Genomic DNA, 19,038 nt, shown 5'->3' with positions numbered 1-19,038 from the left:
GTGTGGAGAAAGGGGAACCCTTCTTTACTGTTGGTACAACCATTATAGAAAATAATATGGGAATTCCTCAAAAATTGAAAATAGAACTTCCATATGATCCAACAATCCCACTTCTGGATATATATCTTTTTAAAAAATATTTGTTTACTTATTTTGAGAGAGAGAGCGTGTGTGGCAGAGGGGCAGAGAGAGAGGAAGAGAGAGAATGAGAGAATCCCAAGCAGACTCCGCGCTGTCAGAGCAGAGCCTGATATGGGCCTTGATCTCATGAGCTGTGAGATCATGATCTGAGCTGAAATCCAGAGTTGGACGCTCAACCTACTGAACCACCCAGGCGCCCCTGGATATATGTCTAAAGGAAATGAAATCAGTATCTCAGATATCTGATATGATATCCCATATTCATTGCAGCGTTATTCACAGTATATGGATAATTCCGGGATATTGAAACAACTTAGTGTCTGTTAATGGATGAATAAAGAAAATGTATATGTAGACACAATGGGATATTATCCAGCTATAAGAAAGAAGGAAATCCTACCTTTTCAACATATTGATAAACCTGGAGGATAGTCTGCTAAGTGAAATAAACCAGACACAGGAAGATAAATACTGTATGATCTCAGTTATATGTGGAATTGAAAAAGTCAACCTCCCAGAACCAGAGGCTAGAATTTTAATTGCCAGGATTTGAGGAATGGGGGAAATGGGAAGGCACTGGCCAAAGGGTACAAACTTTCAGTTGTAAGATGAATAAGTTCTGGGGATCTAACGTACAGCATGATGATTCTAGTTAATAATACTATATTGTATAACTGAAATTTGCTAAGAGAGTAGATCTTGGTGTTTGCACCATCACAAAAAAGAGAAGAGGTGATTATTCCCTCCATCTCGAGCCTACTGATGGCAGTGCCCTTAGTTAGGGATGCCTGCAGCACAGCACTTGCCCACACACACATCGCTGGTAGGGAGCTCCACAGACATTTCCTCCATCAGGGCACATATTTATGGCTGTGCTGGCTCTTGTGGTTCTTATTGTGATCCGCAGGATTCACTTCAGCAAGAAACCATCATACCATCAGGGAACTCTGAGGAAACAAGATTTATTACCTATAGTTCCTGGAGGGTACATGGCACGGGGAATAGATATGGGGCTCTGCCTTTATTAGGGTCTGAGGGTGGGGGGTCTACAATTTTGGAGGTTTACTCTGTAGAGCCAGAATCAGGGTTTGGGAAGGTAGAAGTGGGTTACACAACAGTCAGTTATTTAAATTACCCAAGGCTTTCTGAAAGGTACCTTTGTGGGGGAGGGGGGGGGGGTGTGTGGTATAGTTCCTTATCTGGTTGTTTTGCTAGCAGCTGTGTCATAGAGATGGCAATATGTTTATTGAAGATGGATGTCTTTTGAAGTGGATACCTCGTCAATCAAAAGCTTAATGTCAGGTACTTACACTACACTGCGTAGGTGATGGATATGTTCATTTGACTGTGGTAATCGCTTTACATTGTATACACATATCAAATCACGTAAAAACAATCATGTATAACCTAAATATATACAATTTTTATTTGTTAATCATATTTCAATAAAGCTGAAGAAAAACAATTATAGATAGTGGATGATGGGTACTTGGGGGTTTATTATACTATTCTCTCTACTTTTATGTATGTTTGAAAGTTTCCACTCTTGAAAAAAAACTTTAAAGAAATAAAAATAATTATAGAATCTTAGATCTAAAAGTATCTACAGCAATCCTACCATGAACCCTTATTTTTTAAGGAAAGAAAATGAGGCCCAACAAGGCTAAATCACCTGCTGGTGAGTGGCAGAATTTTGACAGAAGTGCCTTTTTCATAGTGTCTTTTTCTCTCTGTTATTGTGTGTGCTTGCGCACACTTGTGTGCATGTGTGTGTGTGTCCTTGTGTCCCTCTATGAATGCAATTCACTTGAGATTGAGAGTCTTTTACACTTTGCAAAAGACTAGGGTATACTTTGAAAAGTAAGTCGATCCTGATTACCTAGCATGAGAGATTTTCAGAGCAGTAGTAAGTGAAACTAAATACACAGATCTTGTTGCCTTGATTAAAAACATCTATTTCAACAGCCATTGTATTGAAATGTAACTGAAGGTGGACAGAATGTAGAGCAAGATACTTGCTCTGCTATGAACTATTTTAAAAGATACATCTTTATTGTTTTAATCTATTTCTTCATAATGTGCCCAAAGAAATTTGGGGGTTCAATACCATAGTTTTTCCTTTGTAAGGAAATTTATATGTTTGCTCAAAGTGTGTTTTTGCTGTTTGGAAAACAGAGGTGTTAAAAGAATTCTTCTTAGAAAACAGACTCAATTAACATGCTAAACCTCCAGAAGCTGCCGGCCCTTCTGGCCTGTTATCTTAACCTCTGGCAAGAGAAGAGACAAGCCCAGGATAGAGGGAGCCAGGAAGTAGTGGAAATACCTCGGGATACTCAGTGAAGGATAATGCATCCTCTTTTCTGTAATGTAATGGTGATTAGCTAACATATCTGATTCCTACATTCTTAACCTGGGTGAGAAAGACCATCTACAATAGAAGCTGTGTACTGAATTACCTAATGAGAGCAACATTCAACTCAGTTATCAACAGTAAGTCCTTAAGTGAAGACAAAACCAAGCATTTGAACATGATGAGCAACTTTGAAAGTTGAAAATAGATTCAAAGAGTAACCCTAGATGAGGGCTTCTCAAATTTTGGTCAGCATCAGAATCACCTGGAGGATTCGTTAAAACAGATGAGTGGGTGTCACCCCAAGTTGTTGATTCACATACATGTGGGGTGGGATCTGAGAATTTGCATTTTTAACAAGTTCCTGGGTCATGTTGATACTATTAGTCCTGAGACCACATTTTCATAACCATTAACTGTAGATCTTCACCAGTAAACACTAGTGAGGAAAACCAGTAGAAATTAACTGTTGTATGTCTGGATTTCTGAGAAATGTCTTTAGTTCTTGTTTTATTGTTCTTGTTATTTATAACTTTGAGTATACTTGTTGCTTAGGCTGCTTCTCTACTATTGAGTTAATAACTTAGTAATTAGAGCCTGGTTCCTCTGCTCCCTAATGAGAACAGTGCCATCTAGAGGCATTAGCCCAGAGGGCCACCAGAGGGCCAAAGGAAGCTGTGGTTTATCTAGAGAGGGTGAATGGACAGCTCATCATCATCGAGGGTTTATTGGCAACCTACTTGGTTATTACATGAAATTCCAGTCTCCGCCTTTTAGGTTAGTGCCTTTCTAAAAATTTGTTTAAATTTTTTTGTTTATTTTATTTTTGAGAGAGAGAGAGCATGCGAGCAGAGGAGGGGCAGGGAGAGAGACAGAGGATCTGAAGCAGGCTTTGCACTAACAGCAGAGAGCTCAATGTGGGGCTCAGACTCACAAACAGTGAGATCATTACCTGAAGTCGGATGGTTAACCAGCTGAGCCACCCAGGTGCCCCAGGTTGGTGCCTTTCTGTCTGTTCTGAGGAGCCAAAACCTCTGTGCAGGGCAGGGGAGGGTGCTGTGGGCCCCACTTGCACCCTCATTTAACCAGAACAGTTCTGCTTTCATCTGTTTTACATAGTGAAAGTTGTGTTTGCAAACGCAATCCATGGTAGATTGCTTTGGATAGGCAGGACAGATATATTATTCATCGTCCAAGATTATTGCTCTAAAGTACAGGTTTTTTGACATGCAAAATATGGCGTGAAAAAGATGTAATCATTGAGAGAAAGGACATAAGCTATAACCACCCATCAAATGTTGAAAGTATGTTTTGCTTCATATTAGCACATGTTAAAATTATGAACAGTTGGAAATAATATTCTAGTTGCACCACATTATCACAATCATAAATTGAGTATAATTGGGAGAACAGATGTTCACCGATGTCAGGAGGGGGTGATTCAAGACAAAAAAAAAAAAAAGCGTGAAAAGAAAATGTGAGGAATTAGAAGTATAAACTCTTTCTGGCTTTGATTTACTATAGAGTCAGCTTACTTGATGGCAGATTCATTATCAACTATTTTAAGTCATTTGTTCAAAAAGTATAACATAAAAGCTAGAAATCACAGTGGTTTAGTTTCAGCTGATAAAACATTACCTAAAAAAGTTATACAATCTTTCAACTAATGATGAATTTGGGTCATGCTTATCCAAAGAAACAATAAACCACTCCCATTCCAGTATTCAAACAGAAGGAAAGAGAGAAAAATGGAGTTTTCTCTCTTGCCAGAACCTTGATTGTCAGAGGAACATGATGGTAAAATGGAATGGTTAGATGAGCCCAAGGCAAGGACAGTCAGTCAATGCTCGGGGCTCACAGTCATTGGAAATAAACAAGTCTCTAAGTAAGTGGGAAGAGACAGAAAACCAAAGGGCAGAGCAAGAAAAGAAGTTAAGAATCAAGCAAATTGTAGAGTCTTGGGGGAGACAGAAGTATGAAGCACAGCAGGACTAAGGAGAGTGACACTGCAGTTAGTGTCCTGTTACTGGGTCTCTGCCCCTTTCTTTGTGGACCTTAGGTATCTTCTTACTGCTCATGCAGTGGAACCCTGACTCCTTGGTGATGTTCAGTGTCCTCCTTGATCTAGTTGCAGCCTTCCTTTCCGACCTCATTTGTCTTGTCCCACCTCTCTATAACCATAGACACAGAACTCATCACTTTCCAAAATTACACCTCACACTTTTATGCCTTTGAGCTTTTGTTATTTACTGTAATAACATTATGTTCTCCTTGCTGAACCAATCTGTCTCTCTCTTTCTCTCTCATTTCCCATATTTTCCCCCATTGAAATCTTTAGCAGATCATTGGGTTTTGTCAGGGTTTTGGAAAGCATAATTTGATGACCCTGGTTTTCACCATCTATTTGGAGAATAATAATTAGAAATTATTTTACAAGGCATGTTTGGGTTTTACAAAGGTTTTTGTTTGATAGCAGTTTTAAATAGAGTGCCTAACGTCACTGCGTTACATACCTTAAAGGCTAACAGAGTCACACCAATGTTTAGATACAGGGAGTTTACAGAACTACTTAGGGGGCCAGGGACAATCAGGGCCTAAACTATGAGGGTGTGCTTTCACATCGACTTAGTAAATTCAGGGCAGCATCATAAAAGGAAGGCCTTTGGATCAGTAAATTAAATGAGCATAAAGAATTAGAGACAGTTCATGTCCACTGTTTCACTAATATTTGGCATAAATCTAGGTAAAGTCCTTTGGGGCTTTTGTATTCCATTGAAAGTAATGAAGAGGGGCGCCTGGGTGGCACAGTCGGTTAAGCGTCCGACTTCAGCCAGGTCACGATCTCGCGGTCCGTGAGTTCGAGCCCCGCGTTAGGCTCTGGGCTGATGGCTCGGAGCCTGGAGCCTGTTTCCGATTCTGTGTCTCCCTCTCTCTCTGCCCCTCCCCTGTTCATGCTCTGTCTCTCTCTGTCCCAAAAAAAAAAAACAAAAAAAAAAAACGTTGAAAAAAAAAAGAAAGTAATGAAGAAGTGAAGGGTGGTTTCCCCTATAAAACTGATGTAAGATAGGTAAGAACAATATGCCAAAGCATTCTTTATTAAAATTTTTTCTTTTATTTTGAGAAAAAAATTTTAAATGTAGAAAAGTACAAACAGTAGTGTAACAGTCCAAGATTCCGTTAGTTGATTTTCTCTTGATAGTTAACACTTTGCCATAATGGCCATATTTACCATCATTGCCTCAATATTTTCTGTTAATAAATAAAACAATACAGAAAATTTTCATTTTTAGATCCTATCTCCAGTTATAATTTAGAGTAGATTATATTTGTAGTGACATGAATGTAATGATGCACAACATGTGATATTGTTTTGTGTTTTTAAAGCTTTACCTGAAGAGTAAATCATATATGTCTTCCTCAAAGCATTCTTTAAAATATGAAGTGCCATTTTTAGCCTTTTAATATCCCTATGTAAGTTGTTTAATTGAAGTTATTATTAATAAATAGCTTTGGAGTAATGATGGGGGCAGGATGGAAGAGTCCACTAGTTGAGAAATTCTGGTGTGAGAGCGGAGAGCTACTGTCTGTAGACTCAGTCCCAGCAAAAGGCTCATGTAGGCTAATCTCCAATTTTGTTAGTTAGATTGCATTTGAGTGTATAGAGTATACATTTATAGTAGTATGCATTAGTAAGGAATATTTCCTGGATGTTTATCTTGGTTTATTTGGAGAAGGACACAGTAGTTTTCATGAAACCAGTATGCATTACCTTTCAGCTGTGATGCAGTAAAAATGTGTCCTTTTCTCGAGGAAATGCTTGATATATACTTATTTCAGTGTTTTACAATTGTGTTTTTATCTATTTCTGTTTGCTCTTATTAGATTCTGAACTCCTTGAAGGGAAAGGGAGTATATTGTATTTATATCTGTATTTTCAAAGTCACCATGAGCCAACTAGTCACCATTTTCTGTCAGAGTGGTCAATTCAGTTGATGTGAAATGGAACAAAATAATAGTTCTCAGATTTCCTGTATCCTGAATCTGTCAGGGATACATATTTTTTAATTTATTTTTTAATTAATTAATTTATTTATTTACTTATTTATTTATTTAGAGGGAGGAGGGGCAGAGAGAAAGAGAGGGAGACAGAGAATCTCAAGCAGACTCCACACTGCCAGCACAAAGCCCAATGCAGGATTTGAACCCACAAACCGTGAGATCATGACCTGAGCCTAAATCAAGAGTCAGATACTTAACTGACGTGCCACCCAGGCACTCCCATAATATTTTGATCTAAGATTGACAATGTTAATAACTGGATCAATCAATTTGAATAACTAGATGAAAAGTAAATATGAAGTGCTAATATTACTTAATTCCTCTATGAACTTTGTAGAAACAGATTATATATACCTTTTGAAATAAACTCCAGCATCAGTAAATGAGCTATAAAGTAAATTCCATAGAAATGGGCCTAAGAAATAGGGCCAGGTTCTAAAATGGAATTGTCAGTATCATATTTAAGACTGTATCTGGATAAAGATTATGTTCCAAACATACTTTGTTGATTGTAATTTGGAGTACATTTTTCTATAGAGAGAATAGCTTAAGTAATTTCCATATTATTATTCTTCTGATTTGGGTACAATTGAATGTAGTTTTTTTTACTGTATTTTGTGGACAGTAAGTTAATGATTTCTAGCATTTTTTCAGAGTATATTAAAATAAAATATGAAAATATGTAGTGAAGTTTATAGCTTTTTAACTTCTAGTTTTTGCTAGTAAAATAATGTCCAGGTAGCACATTTAAATTTGCTATCAACATTGTTTCTAGAAAGTGCTTTCTCCTTTAATCTCATTACTACAGCAGACACTAATAAGTAACATGCTTACCTTGGGAATCTTCTGAGGAGTTCCCAGAAGTAAAGCCAGATTTACTTCTGAAATACTCGTTTGAGTAATCTTTTGAATTTTAATATGCATTAAAGTTTATCCAAAATATAATCTTTTAGAACGTTATTTCTGCTGCCAGTGAAGTTTTAAAATGTTCACTGCATTTAGCTCGTTCCCTTTCTGTTTACACTATCCACATAAATGTCCTTGGTATATATTCGAGGGAGGACATAAATGACAGGAACTGAAGTGACAGCAATCGTAACTATCATTTCTGTCACAGTTTATGCCAGACAGCTGTGCTCTGTGCTTCAGAAGCGTTGTGTTTACACTGCCAAGACTACCTCCATTATATATGAGGACACTGAAGCCAGGTTAAGGGACTTGCCCTAGCCACCCTCCTAGTGAGGTTCTCGGCTGGGATTTAGACCCAGATTTATCTTGCCCCTAGCACCCATGATGTTTACTACACCATACTATCCCAACGAAAGGAAGATTTTTGACATTTTCAAACATTGTGTATTTTGAAAAATAAAGGATTTGGCTTGCAGGTGTTACAGATGCTTGTTTTTAGAGTATCTGAGAACAATATGATCCCTTCTGGGTGGACTGATCAGAGAAGATAAACTGAGAGGGAAGCATAAACCACTCAAACTTAAGTGTAATATTAAATAAACATTTGGGTTGGGAGCTATCAGGGGCCCTACCAAAGTCAGACTTCCAGATTCTGTCTCTTCCCAAGTCTGTTTGATGCTGAACTTCCTTGTTAAACGGAGAATGGATTCAAGGCTGACGTAGGAAGAAGGATTAGGGCAGAACACATCTTACCCGAGACATCAGTAATACCATGGAAAAAGGGAACTAAGCCTCACTGACTGGGTAGAAAGGTCTTCAGAAACTGTATGCCAGGCATTGGGAGACAGAGATAAGAGACATAAATTGTAAAGTAGGAATAAATCAGGAGTAGTGTGGTGAGATAAACGTGGATGGGATGTTGTGGGAACTGAAAGGAAGGCTACTTTCCCCTCGCCTACTGAATCATGAAATGGTCTTTCAGAGGAGATGACACTTGTTGGGAGGTTGAAGGATGAAGAAGAGTTGGCCTGATTAACAGGGGGGGAGCTGAGCACTGAAGAAAATGAAAACAGCATGTACAGATAAAACTAAAGAGCAGTCCTTTGCAATGAGTTTCGGGTACCTTTCGAATGAGCCACGTTGTGGCTCATTATAGTTCGCATGAGTAACTTGTAGGAGTCAAATTCTAGTAATCCAAATTTTAATAAAGAATTTATTACACCTTATGATACTTTGAAATATTACAGGTTCATAAGGAAAACCTATTGACGTTTTCTATATGTATAGAATATCAGAGCTGACAGCATCCTCAGAGAATGTCTAGTCAGTACATATTTTCACACCACACAAATATTTACTGCGTGCTAGTAGTCACAGAGGACACAGATGAAAAGATGGACCTTGCCTCCAAGGAGCTCACAGCCTCCGAGAGGAAATAAGCAGACCATAACACAAGTATGATAAAGGGTTGTAATAAGGATAGAGAGTACTGGTTAAACACAAAGGAAGGCTCATTCATTTTTCTTGGACATTAGCTAAAGTTTTAATTAGCTCTTGAAGATTCCAGAAGACAGTTCATTTAAGGAAGGAAAGGAAGAAAGGATATTTCAGTTAAGGCTGCTGGTTAAAAGGAACAATTACAACATTTCTCCTTAAGCCCTTCAGTCAAAGTTCTTCAAACAAAAATTACCTCAAATAATGAAGCACTGTCATGGATAGTTGTCTATTAATAATATAAACTGGCCTAACCAGTGGTTCTCAGTGTGTGGTCCTGGGACCAACATGTCCAGGATGCTTAGAAATGCAAATTCTTGGGCCCCAACCCAGACCTACTGAACCAGGAAGTTTGGTGGTGGGTCCCAGCAGTCACCGCTTTCACGTGTCCTGCAGAGGATTCTGATACCTGATCAAGTTTAAAAACTAGTGGCCTAAGCGAACTGTAGTTCATGGAATAGTTGAAAGTTCATGGGCTTTGAGGACAAAACCTGGGTTTGAATCTCACCTTTCTCACTTATTAGGTGTGTGACTGTCAGTCTATCACCTAATGTCTGTGAGCTTTGGTATTTTCATCTATAAAATGAAATCACTAATACTTCCTTTCCAGGACTGTTGTGAAGACTGGTTGATGTAATTTAAATAAAGTGGTTAACACTGTAGCTAGCACATTTGTAGGCTTTAAATAAATGGTGACTGCTACTGTTGTTAGTTTTTTTAGATATTCTTCCCAGTGAATTTATTACTTTCACTAATTGAGTGAAAACATATTCATATCTTTTGCTTTTAGATTCAAATGCTCAAGAAATCAAAGACATCTATGGACTACAAGGTCAAGTGGAACACAAGCTAGCTTTCTTGAGAACTCATGTGCCAAAGGAAATGAAACTTGTGGTCATTGGCCATTCAATAGGCTGCTATATTTCCCTTGAGATTTTGAAGCTTGCTCCTGAACTGCCAGTAAGTATGCCTCAGGCGGTGACGGTAGGTGCCTGATGATGCTCTTGCACAAATCCTCCTCAGCTCTCCTTCCCCCTTTTGTCTCTTGTTTAACTGATCAGTAAAACAGAGAGGGGGGTTATTTGGTGGCTATGTTTACTTTTATTTGTATTACCGTGGGCCTGTGTTAGTGTATGTATGTTCATGAAATTTCCATGTGTTTCAAAAAATAATACGGTAAGAGGTAGGGATTTTTCCAGATGGATGCCATTGAATCTAGGGTTACCTGGAATTCTGAAGTTGTATGTAACTCATTGTCTTTTATAAAAGAATAGTGAAGAGCAGTTACCAGCTACGACCCAGCAAGAATCTTTATTGGGAGAGTATTTTGCAAATGTTCATGCCTCCTTTCAAAAGGAAGAAAATTTATCATCATTATCATCATCATTATCATCAGTAGGCAAACAACAGCTGCCCTTTATGGAACACTAAATCTTTATTAGGTCATAAGTCTGGGCCCTTATCTGTTCCACAGCTTGGCAACCTTTTTGAGACATTCACTTATTCATTCTCAAATTATTGGGTGCCACTAGGTGTCAGATATTAAGTGAGACACTGAAGACACAGAGACCTGTTTAAAGTGCCCAAGAAAGCTGGTGAGCTAGAAGAGACTTGAAACAGAAACTTGTACTTTCACTAACATGTACCATTGAAATGACCTTTTGAATGGATGCAATTCACAACAAAGCATTTCTTTATTTGATAAACATATATTAAACACTGGCCATGTGTCAGGCCCTGAGCTGTGTTTCGAGGACATCCCAGTGAGTAAGACAGCCTTTGAGGTAAGAGAGTCCAAAGTCTCGTGAAGGAGACACACTAACCCATAGGTCTGATAACTGTGATCTTACATAAGTACAGGGTGTGAGGGAGTACTATTTAACCTTGTAATCCAAATGCAAGATTGAAAGTGATTCCTTCCTGGAATCTCATTCCATATGATAAAATACATCTAGTGGAGTTTCGGAGCTCACTAGGAATTTTCTTTTTCTACCAGCTTGGCACACTTACTTCTTATAATCGCCCTTAGGAAATGTACAACTATAGCCTCCGTGGGTGTGTTTTTTAATACCAAATGGAAATTGTTAACTTTCTTTTATGGAGTATAAGAAAATGTATTTTTCATTTCTGAATGTGATTTTGATAAATTCAAGATTGCAATCCATTCGCTGTTTTATTGTTTCTATTTTTTTTCCCATGGATAAGCCATCTTAATCAGAAAGGAGAGATTTCATTTCTGTTTTTAGCATTTGGCTTGGCCTCTAATCTCTTTTGTGCCTTCTAAATCTCCTCCAGTACTGTGTGATGAGGTTACCATCTTCACAGTGCCCAGCCCTGCCACTCAGTGCTTCTGTTTACACAGTTGCCATAAGCCCTGGTTCCAGAGCTAAGACACCTATCTACGTTCAAACAGTCAGTGTCATATTTTGTCTGTGACCTGGGACAAGTTATGGAGTATCTCTGTACCTCTGTTTCCTCATCTGTGAAATATGGATAATTGTTCCCCAAAGGATTTTTGTGAGGAATTATATAAAGAAGTAAGAATGCTGTCTAGACCTTAGAAGTTCCACAATAGGTATTAGCTATTATTATGATGATGGAAATGACAGTGGAACCATTGGCTCACTAATTAAGTTAAGTACTATATTAGTTATCAACAGCAAGTAACAAATTGCCCCAAAGCATAATAGCATAAAACCATACACGTTTATCCTCTCACAGTTTCTGTGGGTCTGGGATCTGGCTGATCTTATGATCTTATGAGACTGCAATCAAGGTGTCTTCCAGGGCTACAGTCTCATTTGAAGATTTGAATTGAGACAGAGGTGCTTCTAAGCTCACTTATGGGGTTGTTGGCAGGACTCCATTCCTTGAGGGCTTTTGGAATGATGACCTTGGTTCATTGCTGGCACTTGGGTGGAGTTCACCCTCAGTTCCTTAACATGGGAGAGTCTTTCTAACTTGCCTCATTAGAGCAACTAAGGTAGAAGAGCCAGAGGAAGAGTCTGATTGCAAAATGGAAGTCACAGACTGTAACCTCATTACAGAAATCATATCCCATTACTTTTACAGTATTCCATTTGTTAGAAGTAAATCACTAGGTCTAGCCCCACCCCCGCGACTCGAGGAACAGATTACACTAGAGCATGAATATTAGAAAGTAAGGATCACTGGGAGCCATGTCAGAGGATGCCTGCCACACCATTACTACAGTTAGGATTCCACTTGTGTGGTGTACAATCAAGTATGTAGATACATAGATCTATATAAATTAAAAGAATGTATTTCCCAGTATAGAGGTGAGTTTATCCTGTCAAATAGAGTATAGCAAACTGATATGGAATAGAATTTTGGGTTATTAGTTATCCCAGGTGTTTTAAACACTTAAAAAATACATATTTTAAAGAAAAGAGTCCTTGGCATATTTGAAATAATAATAGCATTACCATTTGTGATAGTTAATTTTTTTTTATTTATTTATTTTGAGACAGTGAATGCACAAGCAGAGGTGTGGGGGTGGGGGCGGAGAGAGAGGGAGAGAGAATCCCAAGCAGGCTCTGTGCTGGGCATGGGGCTCAGTCTCACAAACCATGAGATCATGACCCAAGCCAGTATCAAGAGTCTGATGCTTAACCGACTGAGCCACCTAGGAGCCCCCATTTGTGGTGGCTAATTTTATGTGTCAACTTGACTGGGCTAAGGGAAAGCCAGATAGCTGGTAAGACATTTCTCAGTATGTCTGAGGATGTTTCCAGAAGAGATTAGCATTTCCATCAGTTGACTGAGAAAAGAAGATTTGCTCTCATCATTGTGAGTGGGCATACTCCAATCCATCCAGGTCCCAAATAGAACAAAACTCAAAAAAGGAGGATTCTTTATCTCTCTTCTTCAGTTGAGACATCCATCTTTTCCTGACCTCTGACACTGGAGCTCTGAGTTCACTGGGCTTCAACTCTGGGCCTTACACCATCAGCTCCTCTGGTTCTCAGGCCTTCAAACTCGGACCGAATCATACCACTGGCTTTCCTGGTTCCCAGCTTGCAGATGGTATATTGTGGGCCTCCATAATCATGTGAACCAGTTCCTATAATAAGTCTCCTTTTATATATATCTATATCTTTGTGCGTGCATGCGTGTGTGTGTGTGTGTGTGTGTGTGTGTATCTCCTATTGGTTTTTTTCCTTCTGGGGAGCCCTGACAAATACACTATTCTGTAAACATAGAGAAGAAAATATTCATTTCTGAGTCCTTCAGAGCCTATTAACTTAATCACCGATCTTTTTGGTTTTTGTTTGTTTCTCAATTCTGCATGTGACGTATGGTTTCTCTTGTGCATATTTGAAAGCAGTTGTTGAGCACACCTGTTTTGAACCCATCTCTCCATTTCGGCCTGCATTCACAGATCTATTGGGAAAAAAATACAAATGCATCTTAAGGTTAATGCAGCTTCTTACAGCTCCTTTAGCTTTAGAGCTTTCTAATTATTGCTCTACTTCCGGGTGTTCTTGCCCTTGAAATAGTGGTGAAAAGGGGAAAGGAAGATGAAACATGAGCTTAACGTACTCTGTTTGTGAAGACATAACTCATACTGTGATTATAGAGTTTTCAGAGGGACATGTGAAACTGTGTTTTCTTAAAGCGGGTGTTTTCTAGAAAATAACGCGTGCGATAAATTGTCCATAAAGGTCACCCGGGGAAGACGGTGAACATCTGTATGATTTTTTTTATTATTATTCAAAAGCTTTATCTGGTTTCAATTAACTGCATTGTTGAAGTTCCCCCCACCCCTCTTTAAACACCTGGCCCAGTTAATATCGGTGGTGTGATCCCTGCTGAAGTGTTGAAATTTCAGTGTCTCTGGGCTACTCTAAGACGGCACGGTGCCTGCATGCCTGAAGTTAGCATGACACGCTCCATTTAAGATGCATTGGACAATCAAATAAGTTTGTGTAAGCCAGAGTGTTGCAATCCCTAATCATTTTGCCAAAAATAAGTTAGCTGTTATGTTTTATAACATATGAAGTGTGATAATAAGAAACTTGTGTTTCCATCTCTTCTGTTATTTTTACTGGAATATTTGACTCCTATAAGATTTTGAAGACATATGTGTAGTTTAGTAGCTGGTTTATTTGGTTTTATTTTGGTTCAGTTCTTTATAATATTTTTATAACTAATTATAGGAAACTTTGGTCTTAAAATCATTTTAAGTAACTTATTGTACACTTTAGATGTATTATCTGACCTATATTTAAATATACTAAAAAAAAATGGCTTCTTTAAAAATCTAGAATTAAAATTTTTTTTGTTTCTTTAAGCAAATTTGTTACATAGAATTATCGAAATGCTTCCTATGTTTTGACAGTAATGTCCAGAGTAAAGAATTTAAATAGAAGCTAGAGAAAATAGATATTTGGAAGACTGTTAAATAGTAGCTGTCATAACTTCTAATAATAAACATAGTTTTAGACTCATAGGATCTTAGAACTGAGATGGGCTTTGGGAACAGTCTTGTCCCATCTTTCTTTTCATGGATGGGAACTGAGAGCACAGTCCCTTGCCAGGATGCAGTCTCAGCTCTGTCTGAATCCAGGGGTGGGGTCCTGTTATGTTAGCTGTGGGTATAAAGAGAGTCTAAGAAGATATTTGATGGGTCTTTCAAACTTAGGATGATAACAGAGCCTGCCAATAGCTCACCATACTCGTGGACTATACGCAACAAGCTGCACGTGGTCCATTACATTGCAGCTCAGGGAACAGGAGATTCCATGAATGAATGTTGTTTTAGCAATTCGGAGCTAGAGGTGGAGTAATCAGAGCAGAAATAGTAGTCTTATCCCCACTATTTAGAATCTTCTTTCAACATTGATCCTATGTATGTTAAAAAAATGTGCCATCTGATTTTGCCAGTAAATTGTTTGCATAAAGTTCAAGGTTGGGAGTTGAAAGCCCTTGATTCTTTTTTTTTTTTTTTTTTTTTAATTTTTTTTCAACGTTTTTTATTTATTTTTGGGACAGAGAGAGACAGAGCATGAACGGGGGAGGGGCAGAGAGAGAGGGAGACACAGAATCGGAAACAGGCTCCAGGCTCCGAGCCATCAGCACAGAGCCCGACGCGGGGCTCGAACTCACGGACCGCGAGATCGTGACCTGAAAGCCCTTGATTCTCAAGTAGACTCAGCACTGAGTCTTGAGGTGAACCTCAAGTAATTTAACTTTTATTTTCCTCTAAGTATTTATATAGCACTTTATGAAAACACTTCATTCCCTTCCAGGGATAGCAGATCCTTCAAAACCTTAATTTTTTATATCATTTGGCCTTTTCTTGGGGAAAATGCACAATAACATAGAGCTTCCTTTGTCTGTCTGCTTGGCAAAAATGTCTTCTCTCTAAATGAAATTTCCAGATTACTTGAACTCACTTCTTGAAACACCAGATTCTTTTATCCAGTTGGATAAAACTGCGTCTAAAATTTATTATTTATCTGCATCCTTATCTGCATCTGCATCCTTCAACAATGCATATTGATTATGGAGGAATTGGTGGTTCAAGGACATCATTTTGAAAAAGTGTTATTATACTATAGTAAAACACAATCAAAGGAAGTTTCCTATGTCCTAAAGTTCCTTATATAATAGTGCTTTTAAAAAATAAAAATAAAAACTTGTCTGTTTATTTTACAGTTTCTCTGTCTCCTTCCTCAGTGTTAGGCTCCGTGTTTCTTCCCTATTGCAATTTCTTACTGCAGTTTGCTGCTAGTAGAGAAAAAAGATAATCATGTTAGAATTTTGTGTTAAGAATGGACAGGTCTTGGGGCGCCTGGGTGGCTCAGTCGGTTAAGCGGCTGACTTCGGCTCAGGTCATGATCTTGCGGTCCGTGAGTTCGAGCCCCGCATCGGGCTCTGTGCTGACAGCTCAGAGCCTGGAGCCTGTTTCAGATTCTGTGTCTCCCTCTCTCTCTCTCTGACCCTCCCCCGTTCATGCTCTGTCTCTCTCTGTCTCCAAAATAAATAAACGTTAAAAAAAAAAAAAAAAAAAGAATGGACAGGTCTTAAATGAATATACAAGAGTAAAATTGATGAAATTAAGTACATGGATTTGTTACTGCTCGGAGCTTTCTTTTGTTTCTTTTGGGATCCCTGGTGGTGTTTTAGGTACTCAAAATTTGAGAGACTCAAAACACACTGCAAGTACAGCTGAGAAGCTTGAAAATTTTTACTGAAAGAGTTAAAATAGCATGTTAAATCACATGTGTGTTGATTTAAGAGTGCCTCTTGTCTGCAGTAAGGAAAAAAAATATTCTGCAAGCAATGAGATTATTTAGACTGTGGTGCACTTCCACTATATTCTGATGAACCTTCATGTCTGCAGTCAAAGTTAGATATGCTTGTGAGAAACATCCATATAACATCAACAGTGGAGATAAACTGGAGGGAGGGGGAAGAATAGGAGATCATTCACATGTCAAAGTGACTGTTGTGAGAGACCTGTCCCTAGATTAAGTGTTAAGAAACGGAAGGCAAAATGAGGAGGTACCTTAAGGCTCGAATGTTTTGAAGAAAGAGATGGCCCCTCACTGAGAAGATCAGAAGACTTTGTGAAGAGCTGGTATTTGAGCAGGGGAAGACTGAGTTAGTACTTAGAAATGTGTAGGAGTAGAGAGTTCGATGTTTGGGTGGTAGGGGGTTGTTATATATTCTAAGCGGTGGGAACAGTATGAAAAAAAATGGTTTTTATCCTTGGACACATGAAGAGAGCAGTGAGCGATCTGATTAGGGTGCAGCATAGTGTGCATGAAGGGAGCTGTGGGAAGTGAGAACCGAGGCTGATAGAAGTGGGGACAAGAAAGTTTGGGCTCAAGGTTTGGACTCTATTTCTTGGACAGCAAGGAGCCACTGAAGGACCTGTGATGATAATAGTCCTGCATCAGATATATTAATGTCTCAAGAAAAAGGTGAGTGAACTGGGGAGAGAGTGTAGACTAAGAAGCTAACAACCAAGTGATGGGCAGGTTTACTACTAGTTCAGATGAGAAATAATGAAGACAGTATATGGAATTTGCCAAGGGAAATTGTTAAGAGAGGAAAGAAACGGGTCATAGATATATATGAGGAGAATGAGTTTCTTTGATAGAGAGGAGGATGAAGAAGAGGAAGAGGGGCGCCTGGGTGGCTTAGTCGGTTGAGCGTCCGACTCTGGCTCAGGTCATGATCTCCCAGTTCGTGGGTTCAATCCCCGCTTCGGGCTCTGTGCTGACAGCTCAGAGCCTGGAGCCTGCTTCAGATTCTGTGTCTCCCTCTCTCTCTTTGCCCCTCCCCCATTCATGCTCTGTCTCTCTCTCTCTCTCTCTCTCTCTCTCTCTCTGTCAAAAATAAATAAACATTTTTTAAAAATTTTTTTTAAAAAAAAGAAGAGGAAGAGGAAAAAGATGTAATAATTTTCCAAAATAACAACTACAGTCCATTCGTGGATTTTGAAGCCACTGCAGTGGCTTCAGTCAAGATAGGGTAGACCATGCTATAGTAACACAGGGTCAGTAGCTTTTAACAACAAACGCTTATTTACTGTTCATGATACAAGTCTTTTGGGGATTAGTCGCCCCATGTAGTTCTCACCTTGCACTCTTAATCTAGAATTCAGATTGATGGAGTAGCTTCCATCTGGAATATTCCAGTCTCATGGCAGAAGATAAAAAGGAAATAATGAACCAGCCACTGCATTTTAAAACCTCTGCCTGGAAGTGACATTTGTCGCTCTTCACACAGCATTAGACACAGCAAGTTATACGACCAAGTCTGCCATCAACAGACTGCAGAGTGTAAGGAGGCTGCAAAGTGTCATCCTCCTCAGAGCAGAGAAACTTGTTTGTGAACAATAAAATAGCATTTGTAAAAATATATCTAATAAGGTAGAATAGAAAGTATTAGTGTATTGTATTGCGAAACTTCTGTTTCACTTTTTATGGAGTATGTTGATATCCTACATTACAATGTAGAATGTATATCTTACTGTGAGTTAAGGTTTAAAAAAAATTGAAAGCCATTACTCTAAGCTGGAGTGTACCACTCAGTAAGAGAAGAGAAAGGAGAATGTCAAGGAAGATGTGGATACATGGTAGATTAAAGATGGCCAAAGATTCTTTGCCATTCCTCTCTCAAGAGATGAAGTCCCTTTCCCTTCTCTTTTGCATTTGGGCTGGGCATGTGACTTTCACCAATGGGATACAGTGGAAGTGATATTCTAATAATTCTCAGCTTAAGGGGACTGGGAACTTCCATTTCTTCCCTCTTGGAAGCCAGCTGCCATATACAAAAGTCCAACTGCCTGAGACCATCATGCTGTGAAAAAGCCCATGCTGGCCACATAGGAGGAACCAGGTGTGAGTGAAACCTTGGACCTTTCAGCCTATCTCATTTGCTACTGAATGCAGCCCAGGGAGTGACCAGCCAATGCCACATGGAACAGAAGTCCGGCTGAGCCCTGTTTGAATTCCTGACCCCACAGAATAAGAAAGAGTAATCATTGTGGTTTTAACCATAAGTTGGGGGATGGTACATTATGTGAAAATAGATAACTGAAATAGGGTAGCAGAGTTGAGTTCAAAGAGAACTTCAGGCTTCTAGTATTGGTAACCAGAAGGCCATTAATGACCCGTAAGAGAACGTTTGTAGTGAAATAGTGGGAGAAGGAGATTGCAAGCAGTTAGGTGATAAATGGATCGTGTTCCAGGAATTGGCCAGTGAAGAGGAGGAGACAAGATGATAACTTAAAGAGTACACTGGTCAAGAGAACATTTTTTTCCCTGTAAGTGGGAGAGCATTTCACATGCTGAGAGGAATAGCCCATGCAGAGAGCGATGTTGAGAATGAAAGAGAAATGGGAACATTTGTTGGAGGATCATCATCATCTATTTGTCTCTTAAACTTTCACACTTGGAAACTAGGAAAATTGAATTTTTATTAATCTTGGACTAAACCCTTTCAAAAGTGTTTTTGTGATTTAACTTAGTTCTTCATTTGAGTCTAGAAACCTGAAACAGTTTTTAAAATTGATCTATTGTCATCACTAACAATTATACCCAACATTC

General features: G+C 38.8%; 1 protein-coding gene across 3 annotated transcripts in view; it reads left to right on the top strand.

The window, feature by feature from the left end:
• Positions 1-19,038, top strand: part of LDAH (lipid droplet associated hydrolase) — a 111,696-nt gene that overhangs the window by 33,743 nt on the left and 58,915 nt on the right. For all 3 annotated transcript variants that reach the window (XM_058682640.1, XM_058682638.1, XM_058682639.1), the window contains one exon: positions 9,744-9,913. In XM_058682640.1, the coding sequence (XP_058538623.1) occupies positions 9,744-9,913 (170 nt within the window). The remainder of the gene's footprint in view (positions 1-9,743; positions 9,914-19,038) is intronic.

This window comes from Neofelis nebulosa, chromosome 9, assembly GCF_028018385.1.
Source record: "Neofelis nebulosa isolate mNeoNeb1 chromosome 9, mNeoNeb1.pri, whole genome shotgun sequence".
NCBI classification, from domain to species: domain Eukaryota; kingdom Metazoa; phylum Chordata; class Mammalia; order Carnivora; family Felidae; genus Neofelis; species Neofelis nebulosa.
Note: the sequence above shows the minus strand (reverse complement) of the source record. Positions and strands in the feature narration are given on the sequence as shown.